At 35.8% G+C, this 22,202-nt stretch overlaps 1 protein-coding gene across 22 annotated transcripts in view; it reads right to left on the bottom strand.

Annotated features, from left to right (window-relative positions):
• CCDC171 (coiled-coil domain containing 171) overlaps positions 1-22,202 on the bottom strand; it is a 207,712-nt gene that overhangs the window by 30,575 nt on the left and 154,935 nt on the right. For 6 of the 22 annotated variants that reach the window (XM_034410481.3, XM_034410482.3, XM_087886272.1 and 3 more), the window contains one exon: positions 21,067-21,120. The exons of 15 other annotated variants lie outside the window; for them this stretch is intronic. In XM_034410481.3, the coding sequence (XP_034266372.2) occupies positions 21,091-21,120 (30 nt within the window). In that variant the 3' untranslated portion in view covers positions 21,067-21,090. Of the gene's footprint in view, positions 1-21,066; positions 21,121-21,824; positions 21,992-22,202 lie in introns of those variants that run through there. One more of the 22 variants, XM_087886276.1, reaches the window with a different exon arrangement.

Genomic DNA, 22,202 nt, shown 5'->3' with positions numbered 1-22,202 from the left:
CACAAATATGTATACACCAGGAGATACAGATGGATATTGATCCTGTGTATATATTTATTCCCTAATACAAAAACATGCCAATTAGCAGCACAGTCAAGGAATAGTGAAATTCAAAGCTTTCTCTTGGGCTGTGGGATGCAAAATGGCCTTTACACATCTACATACTGTTACTGAAGAATCTCAGAAACAGTACTTTTACAAATATGAGGAGTGCTTGGTTTTATACGCAGCTGCTTTGTTGGAACGTAAGGGAGGGGGGTAGAGAAAAAGTCAAAGTAACATTAGCATGAATAGGCTACTCGGATTCCCTTGATTCAGGTGTCACCTGAGTAGAAAAACTCAATATAAGTTTTTTAAAACCTCTTTCCAAAAGTCTCAGTTGATTCATAACCTCAGAACAAATCTGCCATCCTTTTGTGTTTAACCCACAGTTTAGCACTGAATAATGGATGTTCTTTATCTTGAAATAGTTTCTTCAAAAGGAAGGAGGAAATACCTAAGTAAAAGTGCCCGACTCTGGAAAGAAGTAAATGTATCTACTTTTGTATAGAATTGTTCTTTTCTTCTGCAAAGCCTGTTCAATTATATTCTGAGTTCTATTCTTTGTATTAAAAAAAACTTTCTCCTCAAGGTTAAGCATCCTGATCTAGTTTTCAAGGCAGCCGCTGCAAGCTTTTCTACTCTTCCTGCTGCAATTCAAGCAGTATTGTTGAAACTTCATCTAACAATGTGTCCGATTGACACTGTCACTTGGAAACAAACACGAGGAAGACAGATCGAGGAAAGAGTATATCACAGATGAAAACAGAAAATTAAGTTATTGTTGTTGCACGCCTGTTAATTCTACCACATATCGTTCCTTTTATATTACAAAATTTGACTTGACTAAAGTTAGACCTCTGTGGGCTGAAAATAACTTTTCTTTCAGGCAGTATTCTGTATTTCTCACCCCCCCCCCTTCCATCTCATTGGACGATTCTGCCCAATCCACAGAATGCTAAGGATTCCTGCAGAATCTTAGGATGGCAATGGTGAACTGGGTCCAGACGACTTGATATTGGCTAGAATCGCATATTGATGCTACAGGTAGTCCTTGACTTACAACCATTTGTTTAGTGACCCTTTGAAGTTACAAAGGCACTGAAAAAAGTGGCTTACAAATGGTCCTCTCATGTACAACCGTTGCAGCATTTCCACAGTCACATGATTAAAATTCAGGCACTGGGCACAGGTCTATGACAATTCACCATGGCCAACTTGCTGACCAACTCGCCACGGCCATCTCGCCACAGGACCTCTCACTGCAGGACAAGAGTTACACTACTATCAAAGAAATGGTGGAATAGAATCATTGAAGAAAGGATGCGAAAGGAGGGACAGAATGAAATGTGAATGACAAAAATTAAAATGATTTTTATTTATTTTAAATAATTTAATAGAATTGTTAAATTGTCCCACAATTAGCTGTCTTGTGGTGAGTTGGCCATGGCAAGTTGTCCTGCACGAAGTTGCCCATGGAGGGTTGGCTGCGACAAGTTGGCCGTGGTGAGTTGGTTGCAGTGAGTTGGCTGTGGCATGTTATCCCATTCCCCTGGGCATTGGGCATGTTTTTACAATGGCTGCAGCATTCAGGGATTATGTGATTGCTATTTGCAACCTCCCCAGCTGACTTTGATAAGCAGTGTCAATGGGGGAAAGTTTAACAATCTCAATTCTTTAACAACTGTGGTTACTTGCTTAACAACCGTGATGCAAAAGGTTATAAAATCAAGTGCAACTCACTTAACAACCACCTTGCTTAGCAACAGAAATTCTGGCCTAATTGTAGTCATAAGCTGAGAACTACCTGTATATAGTTCGGCTTATCAATCAATCCCCAGAATATAAGAAATTAATCTGTATTCTGATAACCGTGCTACGAAGTGAATGTTTACAACCTGTGCTTACTTCAGAGAAGTGCTGTTGCTATCCCTTTGGGAGTTTTCAATGTTTGCAACTGTGCCAAGGAATGTTATCAAAGTTTCATGTGGGTCCTACTCATACATAAAGGGAATATATATGAATGAATGAATGAATGAATGAATGAATGAATGAATGAATGAACGAACGAACACTGGATACCAATGTTTAATGTTCTAGTACAGGGGTGTCAATCTCAATCCCATTGTGGGCTGTATCAGGATTTTATTCGCCCTTGGGGGGCTGGGGTGGGGTGTGGCCTGATTGTTACAGCTGACTGGGTGGGTGTGGACTAGGTGGCCCGGGGCTGGGATGGCATGGGCCAGTCCATTGCCGTCTCTGTGATGGCTCTGCAGGATAACTCTGGGCCAATCGTGGGTCGGATGTGGCCTGTGGGCCACGTGTTTGACACGTCTGTTCTAGGAGAAGTTACTTTTACTTTTATCCCCCAATCATGCAGTATAAGATAAAACCTTGTTTTCCTATCTTTAGATAGACAAGATGAATAATCTGTTTGAGAAGGATAGTTCCTTGACACTCTGTGGTCTGTTCACTCTGTTGTCATTTCTATTGCTGTTTTTATTAATTTTTATTATTTTATTTTATTACCATGATGTATTTAACTTTCAGGTAGTTCTCAATTTACAACAATTCATTTAGTGACCATATAAAGTTGCAACATCACTGAAAAAAGTGACTTATGATCATTTTTCACACTTATGACCACTGCAGCATTCCCATGGTCATGTGATTTGCATTCATATGCTTGATAAATGATTCATATTTATGATAGTTGCAGTGTCCCGGGGTCATGTAATCATTTTTTTTTTTGGCGACCTTCTGACAAGCAAAGTCAATGGGGAAGCCAGATTCACTTAACAACTGTGTTACTAATTTAACAACTGCAGTGATTCAGTTAACAAATGTGACAAGAAAATGGGGCAAAATTCACTTAACAACTGTCTTGCTTGGCAACAAAAATTTTGGGCTCAGTCATGTAATTCGAGAACAACCTGTACTATAAATAAGCTCAAGTTATTGTTCATTTGAAAGTCTCAGGCCGGTTTATAAAATATAAATGGGAAACATCTAGGGTAGGGGTGTCAAACTTGCAACATCATGGCATCGTCACGTGACTTATCACGACTTTTTTCCCCTTCGCTAAACCAGGCATGGGCGTGGCCAGCATGTGACGCATCTGGGCTGCAAATTTGACAGCCCTGATCTAGGGTTTCACCTTAACTAGAAGACTGTAGAAGTGTTGTTTAGCGAATAGTTCAAATCCAAAGTCATTTGTGCAATCCAGCAACATAAATTTTGGGCTCAATTGTGCTCATAAATTGAGGACTACCTGTATTGCCTTTTATATTATATTTTAGTTGTTTAGAATGTTATTGGATGATTTTAGATGATGAAAAAGTAGACTGGGAAATCCTGGTTTTAAAGGGTTACCTACAATGTTGAAAAATATTGTTAAGAATTGAGTGTAATTTCATATTTTCCACTGGAATAAAGTATGCGTATCAACATATTTAAATGAATGGCCTAATCCTTCCTATCCCCCCCCCCAAATAAATTAAAGGTATCTTACCCTGCTGAGGCAAAGGAAAGTTAAACTTGCTGGATTTGAAACTAGCCATTTTTCCCATAGTGCAAACATGACAATTTTATCTCCTGAAACTGCCAATGAAACTGTCAGGAAAATTAGATGTCATAAAATTATCCTATTAAATCAACACACTGGATTACCATTAAAACAGAGTTAAATCAATTAAAATTACATATTATATCACGTCAGACCAACTGGTCAAAAACTATTTTAAAATCGCACACACACAAGTACCCTCACCCCACACCAAAAACCACAAAAGTGTCTTCCTTCGGGTAACTCTTCTACCTTCACTATAAAAAAAATATGCTCAAGATAGTGTGTAACTTTCCCAATGCAAAGTTAGAGAATGGTGGCTTCAGTCCAAGGCTGGCTAGTAACAGCTGACATGCTCTGGAATCTGGAGCCTTAAATCAACATTGTTTTCACAGCTGTAATTAAGCCACCTAATCAGAAGCACATTTTGATGGTACCGTTTCTGGAAGCCAGACACTGATTTTTTACGCTCGGAGCACAGTGGCTTGTAAGAAGTCCTTATTTAATTTCTGTGTGTGTACATTTCAAGAGGCAGGAGGGGGGGGAAAGCCCCTCCCCCAAAGGGAAATGGAAAAGAGCCTTTAACTGTTGGAAAGCAGCAGCTTTATGCGTTTGGGCCTTCACTAACTCTACGACCCGCTCTCCTTCGTCTCCGGGCCGAGTCCCCATCTCTCGAGTGGCAGCTGCACGCAGTGAGAATAAAGACTTTTGCCAAAATCAACAGATGAGCTGGTCTGAACTGGCTCTCTGTGTGTTCTGACTGTAAATTGTGCTGTGATGATTAGAGAACTCCAACACAGGATGTTGACTCTTAAAACTGTCCAGAGAAAATAAGTTTGGAGTTACTTGCTTTTAAATTCAGGATTATGATAATGACAGTGATGATGAGGACGATAATTATGATGATGGCAATGATTGCAATGATCATTTTAAAAAGATGCATTTTGTGATTTGGTTCACAATTTCCTATCGATGATAAGAGACTTCTAATATGAATTCTGAAATAATCATTCATATTTTTATACGTACATGCAGAGATATAGACAGATTTAATAGGCCCTGAAAGCATTCCTAGAGGAAGACCCATCTTCCTTAAATGTTTTTCCAAGAGAATTATGAGTCTTGCCCTTCAATTGTCACAATGTAAGAAAATCATGCATCTTACCATCTGTTAAAGAAAATAACTGTGAGACCTTCAAAATCTAGAAACTGGTTACTGCTTCTAATGCTTAAAATATGTTGTTTAAATTAACCAACCACTGAATTATCATCTCATTCAAGTGGATTTAGTAACTTTAATATAAACTTTCAACCTCTGAGGCCATAATAAGGCTATCAGTAGGAAGGCCATAGTCATTGTGGTCTGATTACATTTAGTTCTGCATTTTAATTGCACATGGATTCCATTAAAGCTTCTTTTTGCCTTATAGGCAACATTTAAATCAAATTACTATAATTTCCAAAATATGTTTCAATAGCTTGACAAGGTAAAAGTTCACATGCTTAGCATATTCCGCTTTTTAAAATGTTTTCTATAGAAAAGGAAATATTGTGTATACAAATCAAGGATGCAGATACATTATCTGATTATACTTCTTTGTTTTTTCAACTATGGAAGTAGTAGCCCTATTGTGGCATTTTAACAATTAATAACAATTATGATATATTAAGAGATTAAGAAGTACGATGCAGACATATAACATTTATCTAAGGTCTATTTGCACCGTACGTCTTTCTTGGTCCAACTTTTTGATTTGGTGCAGATCCTCCTGGTCACCATTGCTGTAGAAAATTTTTCTTTTCTTTTTTTTTATTTTATTTTTTATTATAAACAAACATACACATATAGACATAAACGTTAAAACAAACTAGACATAAACTAACTATACAGTGAAATCAAGTCACATAACTTGAACTATGAAAATTGAGCTACTTCGGTAATTATATGTCAATATATCTATATATATTATCTTTCGTCTTGTATCAATGTTTATATAACGATATTTCCTTTTATTTCCTTATTTTTGTGTCATTGGGTGGTAATCTCTTATTTCGTGTCTTTTTTGTCTAACCATTTGTACCATTCTTGCCAAATTAAGTAAAAGTCTGTATCTTCTTTTCCTTGTATTTCTTTGGTCAATTTGTCCATTTCTGTACATTCCATAATTTTTTGTATTATTTTTTCTTCTGGTGGCGTGTTTTCCAATTTCCACATTTGTGCGAAGACGATTCTAGCTGCAGTTAGGATGTGTATTATCAAGTATTGTGTCTCTTTTTTATAGTCCTTTGTCAGTATACCTAATAGGTAAGTTTCCGGTCTGAGGGGTACTTTTTGGGCGGTAATTCCTTCCAGTTGACTTTGAATTGTTTTCCAAAATTTTTTGACTTTGGGGCATGACCACCACATGTGGTAGTAGGTCCCCTTCTGTATTTTACACTTCCAACAATTCTGATTAGTATTGGGAAACATCCTTGCCAACCGTGCGGGGGGGAGATGCCACCTATAAAACATCTTGTACGTATTTTCTTTGTAGGGCACGGACATTGTCAGTTTAGTATTTACTTTCCATATTTTTTCCCAATTCTCTAGGTTAATATTATATCCAAAATTTTTGGCCCAAATAATCATATTTTCTTTCACCACCTCTTCTTCCAATTTGTATTTTAATAGATAATTATATATTTTAGTTATTAATTTGTCATCTGATTGCATTATAATTTTATCTAATTCATTTCTTTCTTTTTGGATTCCAAATTTTTCCCTGTCATTTTTATATCTTGATTTTATCTGTAAATACGGCCACCAATCAATATCCGTGCCCTGTTGTCTCAGTTCCTCTCTTGTTTTCATATCTCCCTCTGTGTTCAACAATTCGTCATAGGTTTTCATCCTGTCTGTGTCCATTGTGTTCGGGTAGATTTGGGCCTCCATGGTTGATAGCCATCTTGGGATTTTGTCGTAATGTTTTCTCCTTATTTCAGTCCAAATTTTTGCCAGTGCTCCTCTGATATAGTGTCTCCTGAAGTGTTCATGTTGTCTGGGCTTTTCCTCCCATAAGAATGCGTGCCAGCCTTTTGACAAGTCAAATCCTTCTAGTGCTAGTGTTCGTTTATCTTTAAGTGTCATCCAATCCTTAATCCAAGTTAAAGCTGTTGCAGTGTAGTAGGTTTGCCAATCTGGTAGTCCCAGGCCACCCCTTTCTTTAGTGTCTTGTAGGTGTTTCAATTTAATCCTGGCTCTTTTTCCTTGCCATAAATACTTTAATATCATTTTGTCAAGGTCTTTGAAGTATGATTTTCCTGGGTTTATCGGTATTGTTCTAAATAGATATAGTATTTGTGGTAAAATTGTCATTTTAATTGAGGCGATTTTGCCTAGTAGTGATAGTTTCAATTTACTCCATACCTCTAAGTCCTTCTGGATTTGTTTGGCCAATTTGATATAATTGTCTTCTTTGAGGGATGATACCTTATTGGTGAGCCAGATTCCTAAATATTTTATTTTTGCAGTTGTTTGTATTCCTAATGTCTCTTCCAATTCTTTCTCCTGGGTTTTTGTCAAATTTTTGGTTAGTAGTTTTGTTTTTTGCCTATTAATTCTCAATCCTGCCACTTCGCCATATTGATCTATCTTCTTTAGTAAATTCAGTCCTGATTGTTTTGGTCGTTCTAAAATGAATACTACATCGTCCGCGAATGCTTGTAATTTATACTCCTGGTTTTTGGTTCTTAATCCTTTTATTTCATTGTCGTTCCTGATTTCATTCAACAGTGGTTCCAATGCTAATATATATAATATAGGAGAGAGAGGACATCCTTGTCTCACTCCCTTAGATATTTTAAATTGGTCTGTTGTCTCTCCGTTTATCCATATTTTTGCAATTTGGTCTGAGTATATTGTTTTGATCATATTTAAAAACTTGTCGCCGGTTCCCATTTTTTCTAATTGTAGTATTAAGAATCCCCAGTTAAGGTTGTCGAACGCTTTTTGTGCGTCAAGGAAGAGTAGGGCCATCTTTTCATTCGATTTTTGCTCATAATATTCCAGTATATTGATTATTGTTCTTGTGTTCTTATTAATTTGCCTGTTTGGAATGAATCCATTTTGATCAGGATGGATGTAATTCACGATAATTTTCTTCATTCTTTGGGCCATGATTGATGTGAATAGTTTATAATCTACGTTTAGAAGTGATATGGGTCTGTAGTTTTTGGTTTGGGTGAGATCTGAGTCTTCTTTGGGTATCAGAGTGATGATTGTTTCAATCCATGATTTAGGAATTTTGGCTTCTAATATTGCTTCATTTAGGACTTGTAATAAAGTATCATCTGTTGGCTGGTCTTCGATTTTGTAAAATTCCGCTGGAATGCCGTCTGGACCTGGTGTTTTATTGTTATTCAGCTTCTTCTTTGCTTCCATTAATTCTGACATCGATATTGGTTTGTTCAAGAGTTCTCTTTGAGTTTCCTTTATTTCTTGAATGTTGGATTTATTTATATATTCTTTCACTTTTTCCAATTGAATTTCTTCCTGTGCATATAATTCCTGATAAAAATTTCTTACGATTCGCTTTTTTTCTTCGTCCATGTGCTGTAATTGCCCTTGTTCATCTTGTAGTTGGTGTATTATTTTTTTTCCTTTTCTTTCTTTAGTTTATAAGCCAACCAACGTCCTGTTTTATTTGCGAATTTGAATTGGTTTTGTTTTGCCATTTTGATTTTCCTAGCTATTTCTGTTGTTGTTATTAAATTTATTTCATGTTTGATGAGATTTATTTTCCCAGTGATCTCTTTCTTTTCGGGTCTACTCTGTAATTCTGCTTCCTGTTTTGTGAGCTCAGTCAATAAATTATTTCTTCTTTGCTGTTTCTCTCTGTTTTTCTTCGCCTTAAATGAGATTGTTAATCCTCTTATATATGCCTTTGTAGTGTCCCATAGGACTTGCAATGATGTTTGTTCCCTGTTATTTATTTGGAAAAATATCTCCATCTCTTTCTTTATCATCTCAATATATTCTTTGTCTTTAATGATCTCTCTATCCATCATCCATTGTCCCCTTTTTGGCTGGCCTTTCCAGACTATTGTTATAGGACTGTGGTCCGCCCATGTATTCGGTGTGATTTCAATTTCTTTTATATTTTCTCTTAATTCTGCAGTCATCCAGGCCATGTCTAGTCTGGACCAGGACTGGTGGGGATTTGAATAATAAGTATACTGTTTTTTAGTTTTATTCCGTTCTCTCCAGGCATCTTTCAATTGTAACTCTTGAATCATGTCCTTAAAAGAGTCAGGTAGTGTCTTTTTCCTAGAATTATTTTTTTTATTACTTTGGTAGTCATAGTCCATGTCAACGATTGCATTATAGTCCCCTATTATACATAGATGTTCGTAGTCTAATTCTTTAATTTTATCATGTATCTTTTTAAAGTATTCTTTTTGGCTCCCGTTCGGGGCATATATTGATATCAATAACATATTTCGGGTCTCCATCTTAATATCTATCATTAGTATCCTGCCATCTTCATCTGTGTAAATTTGTTTTGCCTGGATATGGCTTTTAATGTATACTGCGATGCCTCTTTTTTTTTGATCTGATAGTGAGGTGAATAGTGTTCCAAGTTTTCTGTTTTCTAGTAACTGTTGATGCTGTTTTTTGATATGTACTTCTTGTAGGTTGATAATATCTATATCTAATTTTTGAAGTTTTCTGAAAGTGTGTGTTCTTTTGGTTGGTAGATTAAGGCCATTTATATTAATTGAGATTAATTTCAACTCTCGTCCCATTTCCTTTACTTTTTCTTTATTAGTTTAAGTTTACTTGTGTTTCTTGTTACCATATGCGTTTTCTCCCTAGCCCCTTCTCTCTCCATCTTCTCCCTTTCCCTGGGCTCCTTCTCTTCCTTTCCTTTTTTTGTTTCCCCCGTGGGGTGTTCCTGATTTGTATTATCTGAATCACGTCTAGCTTCCTGTTCCTCTTCTATTATAAAGTGGGTGTCAAAGAATTCTTGTGCCTTCTCTATCGTATCGATTTTGTATTTTTTGTCGTCCCAAGTTATTAATATTCCTTCCGGCACCAGCCAGCGGAACATTATTTTGTGTTGAATCAGTAGGGCTGTCAAAAAATTGTAGTTTTTTCTGTATTCTCTTATTCTTCTTGGAACTTGTTTTAGGGTTATTATTTCTTTCCCTTGGTAGCAGGGTTTTCCCTCTCTCATGGATGTATAGATCTCTTCTTTTACAGTTTTGCGTGCGAATCTGACATGTATTTCTTTAGGTAGTTTGTTCCTACGAGCATAGTTCGTATGAACTCTATATATTTCGTCAATTTCCCTACTAATATCGCTTTTTTCCTTTTGGGTGGCCTCTACTAATATATCTGTCATCAGGTCTCTTAGATCTTCTCCTTTTGTTTCTGCAATATTTTGAAATCGTAAAAAGAATGATGCTTTTTCTAATTCTAAGTGGGTAATTGACTCTTCGAGTTCTCTATTTGACTCCATTTGATTTTGTTCGATATTGTCCATCTTTTTCTCCGTTAGAATCATTTTAGCTTCCATGTTTTGGATTCGTTCTTCGTTTTTGACTATGTTTTGTTGTATTCTCTCGATCTTATCGTCCATTTTTTTAATATTATCATTTATTTGTCCTACTTCTGATTTCAATTCCTCATGGTTCTTTTTTGTTTCTTCGTGATTATTTGCAATTGTTTCTTGGGTTTTGTTCATCCCCTCCTGAATCATAGCTAGTATAGACTGTATATTCTGTATGCTGTGTGCACTGGCAGCTTTTTCTTTATCTGTAGTTAGCATCGTGTCTATGGTTTTTTGTTGTGCGGGTGAAGATTGTGTGGGTATTGGGTTTGTTGTTAATTTTTTCCCTGGTTTAGTTATTGTTAGTGAAGATGTTGCCATCGTCGTCTTTTGTATTAATTTTCCCCAAATTTTCATATACTAATTAATTGGGGGTGGGTGAAATATCGTTATATAAGGATCGGGTTAATTAATTCGAAGAGGTTAGGGAGAAAAAACAGTATTTTAACAATTCATTCTTCTATTCTCGTCCCTAAACAGTATAATGTAATTAATACTTAAATACTAAATAATCACAATACTTAAATTCACTTTAAAATTAAACAGTCTCTATATAACCTTTCTATGGTAGATCAATGGGATTTAAAGTTCTCTATAAATCATCTAAAGTATTCTATTAATTTATATCACCGTTACCAATATATACTACCTATATTAATTATTACAATTATTATTCCTTAATGATATCTATAACAATCTCTATGCAGTGTCTATTTTAATATCTAACTTTCTAGTCAATATGCAATGTAAACAATAAAACAATAAGAGAGAAGACAAAGAAAAATAATATTAAATCAATTCCTTAATGTATATTATAATAATTTGATATTAATATTCTTTAGGCAAAGTTAAATAAATTTTAAAGTAGATGAAATTTAATAGTTTAATATTTAAAGTTCTCAAGTATATCACTATCAGACCAATTGGGGTTGCTTCCTTCTCCTTTCCTTCTTCCTTCGTTCTTCAGTCCGCCCTCTTTTCACTCAGCTGTCCCAGTTCTATTTCAATATCCTCTATTAAATCCGTAAGTAAATCAATTGTTCCAATATTCCTGTGTAGCAAGTTGTATCTCCTTTGGCAACAGCGTCAATGTATCTGATGTCCCACTACGCGTCTCGTGTCTGTAGTTGAATTTATTATTGTCGCTGGATACAAAGTGGAAGTTTCCTTCTCCAAATCCTCAGTCCGCCATTCGCTACTGTTCAGTTGATTTCCTTCCGCTCACAACGATCTTAAAAGAGTCTCAGTTCTTTAGGTTTACTTTCTACGATCTTTCTTTTAAATAATCCTTTTTCCTCTATTAAGTCAAATTGTGTTATTTTAAAGTTATAATCCACTGCTTACTTATAATCCTCTTTGTCTGTCACTCGTTCCTTTCGCCTGTCAGGTCTGCGTTGTCATTGTGTGTATTGAGCTTCGCTCCGATCACTGTCTCTCGCCGCTTGACGATCTTGCCGCCGCTTTTTGGAGTCCTGTTCTCGCCAATGTATTCAGGTCCTTATAGTTATACCTTTATATCTCGATCTACTTAGTCTTTACCAATGTTTCTCTTGAATCTTCGCTTCCACACTTATCGGTTGACAGCACTCCGGCCAGCCAAAATGGCTGGTTTTTTTCCTGGCTGGAATTAGGAGGCTTTCCTCTGAATCTTCGAGGTGATTGCTGTCACCCTGAGGTCCTAGAGAATCCTCCTTTTTCTGTCGACCTCTCCGTGGTCGATAGTGCCAAAAACGGCTTCCAATCAAGAAAATTGGAACTTCGGGGACGGAGCTTCGTTCCCCTCGTTCCTTACACGCTGACGTCACCGCCGGAAGTCTGCTGTAGAAAATTTTTCTATATAGTAACCTTTTGCAGATAACTGTTCAATCATATGTGACAATGTTTTACAGCAGTTCATATTATGTCAGGAAAATTCTTCCACAAGGAGGAGGCACTTTCTACTATGGTTAGCTTCTTGCTTCCAGATGAAGAAGTTGAGACTACACTATATCGCTAATCATTAAATATGTAACTGGAGGCTACCAGGTTGAAAAAAATCTGAAGAAGAAGAAGACGAGACCTTTTCCTTAGGAATAATTCTAATGTTTCTCTGAATCTAAATCAATTGGAACTAGTGTGCATCCAAATTGTTTTCAATTACAGGATTATATAATTTTTGATTAGAATAATTAGTTTGGTGATAAACATAGCAAGGTCGTGTTTGAATATTAAATACTGAGTGTATTTAATTTTAAGCATGGAGACAGTGGCTAATACATAAAGTAACTGTAGAGAAAATGTTTAAATTCAATGTTAATTGTTAGCAAATCCAATATACATTTTTCCAGTCCAGATGTCAGCAAATCCCAAAATAGCCACCCAAAATAACCTGTCCCATTTCAACCCTGATCAAATAAACTGACCTTGTGTTCCATTTTTTTACATAAAATAATCTCGTTTTTTTTAATCCAGTTAGATGATTGTTGATCCTTGTTTTGCATTTCTTCAATACATTAAAGAGCCTCTCTTGCTAGTCCAACAAAAAGAAATTATTCCAACTGTTCTCTCAGTTTATCATTTTTATTTCTTTTTAATTTTTAAAACCTCGTCCATTTCTTTTTTCTTTTTCTTTTTCTTTTTCTTTCTTTCTTTTTTTTTTTTTGCATATCTTTTTCTGTAACATTTTCTTCTGGGAACAGATAGCTCCCAAGAAAACACAACAGAACTGACATTATTGATTCAAAATCCCAATACTGTTCCTCAAAAATGTCTCCGAAAAGCCATAAATTACACCTTATTATATTTCCAATATCAAAAACAGTTTTTTCTTTCCTACAAAAATGCATTTATTCCTTAAAATTAATTTCAAAGCCATAATATTCAAAATCCAATATTCTGACATTTTCTGAGACCGTAATCCATTTAAAACCTTGTCCTTCTCATTCAGAAATAGAGCCATTCTCTATTCTCTATATCGGAAAAAAAAGAGATGGATGATGAACACCAAAATTCTAAAAGAGAAAGAATATATGCAAATGATAGAAAAAGAAATGAAGATTTTTTTCAAGATTAACAGAAAAGAGCAAACCTCCCTCCAAAACCTGTGGGACACGGCAAAAGCATACATAAGAGGTCTGACAATAGCATATCTGGCGAAGAAAAATAAAGAAAAACAGCAAAGAGACAAACTGTTAGAAGAACTCAAGGAGCATGAATATGAACTACAGAATGAACCCCAAAATAAAAGAATCAAAGTAAAAATAAGTCTGATAAAACACAAAATAAACTTGATCACACAAATAGAAATAGCTAGGAAAATTAAATTAGTGAAACAGAATTATTTTGAACATGCCAATAAAACAGGGAGATGGCTGGCATACAAACTGAAGAAAGAAAAAGAAAAACGGACCATACATCAACTACAGGACAACACTGGAGAGATACAATACAGGAATAAAGACAAAAAGAATATAGCAAGAACATTTTTCCAAAAACTATATGAACAGGAAGAACCCCCAGAAGAAATTAGACAATACCTAAAAGAAGCCGAGATTAAAGAACTAGCAGAGACACACACAGACTTATTGGATAGGCCAATTACAATGATAGAATTTATTGAGGCGAGGAAAAAACAGAAGATAAATAAAACCCCGGGACCGGATGGAATACCAGCAGAGTTCTATAAGAACTGCCAACACTCAATAGATGAAACCCTGCTTGGAGTGTTCAATGACGCAATTATGGAAGCCAAAATTCCAAATTCCTGGACAGAAGCTATCATTACATTAATACCTAAAGAAGAAGAGGACCATACACATATTCAAAATTATAGACCGATATCTTTGTTGAATGTGGACTACAAATTATTTACATCAATTATTACAGAAAGAATTAAGAAAATAATTAAAGATTATATACACCCAGATCAAAATGGCTTCATCCCAAAGAGACAGTTAAAAAATAATATGAGATTAATAATTGACGTACTAGAATACTACGAAATGAATATAGATAAACAATCGGCCTTAATTTTTTTAGATGCGCAGAAGGCATTTGACAATCTCAATTGGAAATTTCTTATTCTACAACTGGAAGCTATGAAATTTGGGGATAAATTCATGAATATGATAAAGAGAATCTATTCTTTCCAGACAGCGAAAATAACAATTAACGGTGACTTGACAGAACAATTTCCAATATCGAAAGGGGTGACAGGGGTGTCCCCTCTCTCCCCTATTATTTATACTAGCCTTGGAAACCCTTTTAAAGGAAATCAGAAGAGATAACGAAATAAAAGGCCTAAAAATTAAACGGGAAGAATATAAATTCCAAGCCTTCGCCGATGACATTGTATTCATTGTAGAACAACCAATAACAACTGGCACCAAGTTACTAGATAAAATAGAGAAATACGGGAGAGTAGCTGGGCTCAAAATTAATAAACAGAAAACAAAGATAATAACCAAGAACCTTACCAATCAACAAGAAAAGCAATTAGAAGATGAATTGGGCATACAAATGACGAAAAAAGTAAAATACTTAGGAATATGGCTGACTAATAAAAGTTTATCAATTAGAGAACATAATTACGATAAATTAACAAAACAAATCAAGAAAGACTTAGAAATTTGGAAAAAATTACAGCTATCACTCTTGGGAAGGATTGCCTCAATTAAAATGAATGTGTTACCCCGAATATTATTTTTGTTTCAAGTAATCCCAATAAAACCGGGGAAGAACTTTTTCAAGGACTTTAACAAATTAATAGTAGATTATATATGGCAGGGGAAGAAAGCGAGAATTAAATTAAAGCACTTGCAGGACACAAGAGAAAGAGGAGGACTGGCACTACCCGATTGGGAAATATATTATAAGGCATCAGCATTAATTTGGATCAAGGAGTGGATGCAACTCAAAAACCAAAGACTACTGAATTTGGAAGGATTCGATCTCCAGCGAGGATGGCATGCCTTCCTATGGGAGGGCACAGACAAAAGACACCAATATTTCCAGAGACATACAATTAGACATGCATTATATCAAACATGGCAGAGTAGTAAAAAGGCACACTACAACAAGATTCCGGAATGGTTGTCAACAATGGAAGCCCAGATCTACCCAAATGCCATGGATTATAACAAAACGAAAACCTATAAAGATCTACTACATAACCTGGGGGAACTAAGAACGAGGCAAGAACTGAAGGAGATGGGTACAGACATTGACTGGTGGCCCTATGCACAAATAAAATCAAGATATAAAAAGATTTGGCTCAATTTGAATTCCAAAAAGGTCAAACTGAATTAGATAAAATTTTGCAAGGGACACAGGATAAATTGATCAAAAAAATTTATAATTACTTAAGAGGATATAAATTAGAAGAAGAGATAGTGAAAGAAAATATGATAACGTGGGCAAAAAATTTCGGCTATAATATCGAACTAGACAAATGGGAAAAATTATGGACAATAAATTATAAATTGACAATGTCTGTACCCTACAAAGAAAATCTCTATATAATGTTCTATAGGTGGCACCTGCCACCAGCCAGATTGGCAAGACTGTTCCCCACCATGCCACCAACATGTTGGAAATGCAAACACCACAAAGGCACTTATTATCATATGTGGTAGACCTGCCCAATGGCAAAACAATATTGGCAAATGATTAAAACACAAATAGAGGAAATAACACGCCAAAAGATAGAATTAAGATCAGAAACCTTCCTACTTGGTATAGTAAATGGACAGTATGGAAAAGAAACAACATACTTAATCATACATATGATAACAGCAGCACGAATAATATACGCACAATATTGGAAAAGTAACGCGATACCAACAGAAGACAGGGTAATTAGCAAAATCATGGAATGTGCAGAACTAGATAGACTCACAAAGGAACTACAAAACAGGGAGGAACATGATTATTACTTAGTATGGGAAAAGTGGTATGTCTGGTTGGAAGATAGGAAAGGGATAAAAGACTAGGAAATAAATGAAATGACCAAATATAGAAAGAGGAAAGTAAACTACAAATATAGGTCAACCAAGAATTATAAAGATAGATAGAAGGGAAAGACCAAACAAGGAGGAGTCAAAATACGAATGAGAGTATATATTACAGTTGCGATAAACTGGACGTGTATGTAAATTGGTGTCTATATGTTTATGTTTTGTATGTTTTACTGTTTTGTTCAGTCTGTATTTATAAATAAAAAACTTTAAAAAGAAAAAAGAAATAGAGCCATTCTCTTGAACAGTATCAACAAGTTTAACAACTGGAAGGTGGGCACCCTCAATTTTCTCCTAGGTGCTTTTGACTGAATAACTTCATTACCTGCATTTGCCAAGGTCCTTTACTTGTCTTTATATTTTGGACTAAACTTTGCTTGTAGATTCTGATTTTACTTGTTGCTAATCTAACTAATGAATTCTGCACTGTTCACCTACTTTGCTGCAAATTTTAGACCCTTTGCCCGAAAAAAAATCACACCACATGCAGGACATAGTAGAAAACAACATTTCCAGGAAGGAACGTTTTACATTTGAATGATGGGAAAACACAGTGCCTCACAGTCACAACTGTCTGGAAGACATTTGTCAAGGCCCCTTCAACAGATGAGTAAAGAACTGTATTCGGTCTACTTACAATGATTTGGAAAGTCCCACAGATGTATTTTTTGGACTTATTTCCAAAGATGAAAATATTCTCAGGCGATTCCACACTGTCTATCTAAAAGTTTACTGACTCATGTCATTTCTACCCCACTCATTGCTTATAACATGTGGTATTTCAACAGAAAGACCTATCACTGAAACAAATGAAGTATCACACACAAAACCACATAAATGCATTCATGACAGAAACATACATTGGATAACAGCATCAGTGAATATGTTCATCCAAAAACAACAACTCTTGGTATTTTCTGTGGAAGATGACAGCCCAACTCTTTCTCCAGCTGTTATCTCACTTGCAGCCTCCCCTGGGGATCATTATTCTTTCTCCCTCCTTCATCTGAAGCCATATGTCCTCCTGACCTTAGCAAATTTCCATCTCTGTGGATTCATGTGACTCCTCCATCTCTTCAGGTTCTCTCACTCTCTTTAAGTCATTCCCCCAACTCTTCTATTTCTCCTTTTCTGATACAAACTAAATTCCAAAAGATTGAGTAACTACTGGGAATTTCTCCCAATACACTTGCCTGGTTCTACAGCCAGGTGGGCTCCTTCTAATTGCTTAAAGGTTTCAAAATTTTGCTTCTTCTCTTTGGGCTCATACAGATATTTATAAAATTGCCCAGAATTTACAATAAAGCTCATTATTTGGTGTCAATAGCAGGAGTAAAACGAAGAGGAAGCAAGACTTTATAAAGAATGAGGATTAGGATCACGGTGTTTTTTGAGCTCTGAATGTATTACATTTATCCTCAAGAGAACACCACTTAAGGCATGACAAGTGAATCTTCTCTAGATAAAGTAACCTTATTATGCAGATAGCCAATATCTAATTTCATCAGAAAGTTTACTGCTTCTTATTTCTAGGATAAGATGATTATATGCAAATATTTAGCCACTGCGGTCAAACTATTCTATCCACTCTTTTTTTATTATTTCATTCTTTTTTTATTATTCAGAATTTCTAAACAATTGCATATATTATAAGCATGCATTCAAATTTGCAGAAAGATATTGTGTTTATTTATGAATTTATTCTACCATGAAAAGATTGCGTCAAGTTCTGTTCACTTCACCGAAACATAATTTTGCATGCAACTGTAGTACTACAAAAGCTTTCTGAATCAAACAGCAATTCTCTGAACTGAATTTAAGGAAAGCTAATGACGCTCTGCTATTAAAATGGATATCCAGGATACCTTCGATTTATAGAATGTCTTTTTAAGATAATAGTAGACATTTCTACTGCATTTGAAAGCCCATCTGTTCATCCAGTTTTACAAGACCCTGAACCTCCCCTTCACAGTTCTGGCACTATTCATAACTTCAGTTGAATAGCAGTCAATCGCTTACTTGAAAGCACATGAAGAGGTAAGCAAAACAGAACTAGAGGGGTAATTCCTATCAATTTATGCCTTGCCGTTTTATTTATTTATTTACTGGGCTTATATTACCACTCCAATCAAAACTGAGTATTCTATTTACCCAAATATGGTTGAAGGGGAGAGTATATTCTATATTTTCTCCTGGAGTTCAAGGCAATGTTGCCTTGTGAAGATATGGGTGGCAAACAAATTTAATAAAAATAAATAAATAAATATATTCAGCACTCTTGCCTTTCACCTTTTTTTCCCTTAATAATTCTGAAAAATACATTGGGCTGAGAGATAAAAGTATAGTCTAATGGCATTCAGCTTCCATGATTGACGGTAGATCTTGAATATAGGTCCTCTACATCAAAACAGACCCCACCAAGCCCAAGCTTTCCCTTGAAGGTAAGCAAGGAATCTTGGGTTAGGATACAAATCAATGGTCTGCTGCATTAAGGTTTTTCAGTACTTTTGGGAGATAAAGAACTTAGAAAGATAATATGGCTATGGAAGGTCAAAAGAACTCAATTCAGCACAGTTCACATTAGAACAATTCACCCAAGTCATCAGTCTTACTCTCCAAAATTTTAATTTGTCATTAATTTGTTTTACATATCCAAAATCTTGTTTTATGGGGCTTTCCATCTTCTTAACTTCTTTCATCTCCTCTTTCATCTTTACAAGTTTTCCATTCTTATTTCCCCAAAAGTTCTCGTGATTCAGCTAACCTATTGCCTTGTTGCTCAAACATGCAGTTTCTCTCTCTGTAGGTTGTTCTAGAGATCCTCTCCTCCCCTCCATTCTTGGCGCTTTTCTGGTGGTTGCCATTATATTATAATCCCCCTCAAAAAAGTGTTTCAAACAAGGAAAAAAAGAAAAGGCAAGCTTTCCCTCCTCTTTTATCTTTACACGCCCTTAATACTTTTGTCTCAATATTCCATAGTTAGTCCGCATTTTGCTTCGCAAACTCCACCATTGTTTGTACTTTTTAATAGTAAACAAAAAAAATTCCCACAAAGGTCTGGTTCTTTTGTCTAGGTTAATTTCAGTTTGTTCAAAAATGCTTTCATGAAAAAAATATTTCAAAAGAATGATCTCCTTTATTTTAGACTTTCTAATATTTTCTCTTCAATAGAGAAAATATTTTTTTGCCAAAAGATTTTAAGTATTTAAACCTTTTTTTCTTCATTCCTTTATAATCCTTTATAAACCAAAAAAATAATAACTGACTAAGAGGAATTTTCTTGTCCTGCTGCTCTGAAAATCTCTATTTAGCTGTAAATTAGTTACATCCAAACGTACTTATAAATGAGGCTCATGGAAACCTTACGTTCATATAGGTTGTATTATGGCTGTGAGCTTGATTTAAAACCCTCAACTTCCAACTGCTCAACTGCAATCTCCTCATGAGGAACAGCTGCCCAGAATGCAAGTGGGAGATCTCATGATCTCTTCCTTCTCCAGAGAGACTTCACAAGCAAAAAGTTGCTGCCTGTGGCTGATCTTCACTGCAATGCTATCTCCACTCTTTCAGAGACATCTAGTTTGCCATAAATCCTCACCAGAAGCTAAGATCCAAACTTATTTTCTTTTCTTTCTTTCTTTCTTTCTTTCTTTCTTTCTTTCTTTCTTTCTTTCTTTCTTTCTTTCTTTCTTCTTTATTCAAAGTACTGTCCACCAAAGAAAATCAACTCCCTTGATAAATACTGATAGCGTCAAGAAAACCCGAATCAAAGGAGTAACTCATTGAAGTTATAATAAATATGTGAATTCAACAAGTTAACTAGAACACCTTTTCAAGACTTAAGGGGTTGGATTTAATTTGATTGAATTAGATTAAGATCCTGATCCTGATCCTGATTCTGATCCTCATCCTAAACTGTGTACCTACATTGGATGTTATTTCCCCTGGTTCACATTTATGGCGGCACCCTAACTTTCCTCCTGCTATCAAAATAATGGTTTTGCGTTTGCTACATTTGCACAAAATGGCAAGCTATTAAAAAGTAAGCAGCATGCTGTGGCACTCTGCTCTGAATACTACCCTGGCTCCTCCTTTCTAAACTTTGAAGAAGTAGGGTAGGAATAGTATTGATGCTTTTGGATTTTGGTGTTGGAGAAGATTCCTGACAACAACAGTAACAACCAAGAAAACAAATGAACAAACCAACCCAGACTTCTCACTGGAGGCACAAATAAGCAGACTCAAATTCTCCTACTTTGGACACATTGTGCAAAGGTGTAGTTCTCTGGTGAAGTCTCTAAAACTGATAAAAGATAAGAAGAGAATGGCAAGCAGCAGGGTCCATGGACTCAGTTACAGTGGCATTGAGTGCACCACTGGAAGATCTGAAAGACCAGGATGGGAACAGATCATGGTAGAAAAAAATCTATCTATAGTGTCACTAAAACTTGGCAATGATTTGATGGCACATAATCAAGCAATCAATCCTCCTCTCAGTGGACCTAACTGATAAAGCCAGATAGCCTCAATCGAAAACTCTTGTTTTGTTATTCTTAGCAAAAATAGAATCAGTAACTGCAAGTATGTCAAAAGTGTCCTAGTGGTCTGTCCAAACATGGTTATCATGTCTTAAGCTAGAAACCATGTCATTTAAATAAGTGGGACCCACAGGAGACAACAAAGCAAAATCTGGAAACATAAACTGAGCATGTTTGTGTACTTCACTCTGTCTACATTCAGGCCATTGGCAGTTAGGACCATTGTTCTACCGCAAAACGATGTTGTATCCTGGAGAGCAACGTAAAATTATGAAGCCACGATTCTAAGATTTAAACAGATGGGAAACAAACAGATAAATAATTCCTGCATCAAGACTCACCTGTTTTACATCTGGAAGCTCAAATTACGATGTACAGTAGGATTTCAATTTTGACTAGAAAAGATAAAAAATAAAAATGTTCCACGTTAGGCTTGAAAGCAGAAGAGGCTATGAGTAGGAAGGGCAGGGCCATCAAAGCTGTTCTGCCCAGACAGAGACTAGTACTATACTACTCATAGTTTGTCTATAGCTGGACCTCTCTTAAGCAGATCTTTAGTTCTTCCTCCTCATGTTTTAGTCCTTTGCACCTATTGCAAGCCAAGGAGCCATTTAAAGCACAGAAGAAAATCAAGTCACACAGCAACGAAGAAAACAAGCCTGGATGTTGCGGCATGCAATAGCCTTAGACACAAGGAAATGAGGGGGGGGGGGGGAAAAAGGCAGATGTACTGAGTATTCTTTACATGCACTTCATTCTTCTTTTAGTTGGTCCTATTTTTTTATATACTTTTATGATGGTTCCTTCATTCTTGAGCTACATATAAATATCTGCTTAGGGATGCCTGAGCATGTATTCCAACCTAACTAAATAAAAAATAAACTCCAAACTGAACATAGGTAAACCCTCCAGTTTTGGAGTGAGCAGCTTGTAGATTGAAAAGAGTGATGGACACAAAAGGACAGGTCTCCCCATTGAGACAATAAAAATACATTAGTGTATTTGAAAGAGAAGAAAATTCCCAAGGTGTGAGAGAACTTGTTCATCCAGAAAGTTTTGACTTTGCTTGATTGGTTGCTGAAAAGAGGAGTAGCCTTACTCTTGCCTTTTGTTCCTCAAGAAAATGATGCACCACAAGATAACACAAGCTCGCTCCTTTCCTCTTAAACCGTTCTAACGCCAATGATTTCTTCTCCCATTCAAATTAAAATTGAGCATGTGGTTGGTTGTGTTTCAACTTTCTGTCCCTATAGACAACTGGAGAAGCTAAGTAACAAGACAAAAGAGCACAGAACAAGCTTACTGAGAGATGGGCTTGCACATTATTAAAACAACCGAAAAGCAGATACAGAAGGAATGGACAATAAACTTATGCAGACGTAAGTTCAATAGTGAGTTGTTTCTGGAAAAATGAATATAAGCATAGCACTGGAGTGTTGGAATGGAAAGACGAAAATGGTGGGTAGTGAATTGGCAC

This window comes from Pantherophis guttatus, chromosome 2, assembly GCF_059756535.1.
Source record: "Pantherophis guttatus breed Tessera chromosome 2, ASM5975653v1, whole genome shotgun sequence".
Lineage (NCBI taxonomy): Eukaryota > Metazoa > Chordata > Lepidosauria > Squamata > Colubridae > Pantherophis > Pantherophis guttatus.
This window is presented reverse-complemented; position numbering and strand designations above follow the sequence as displayed.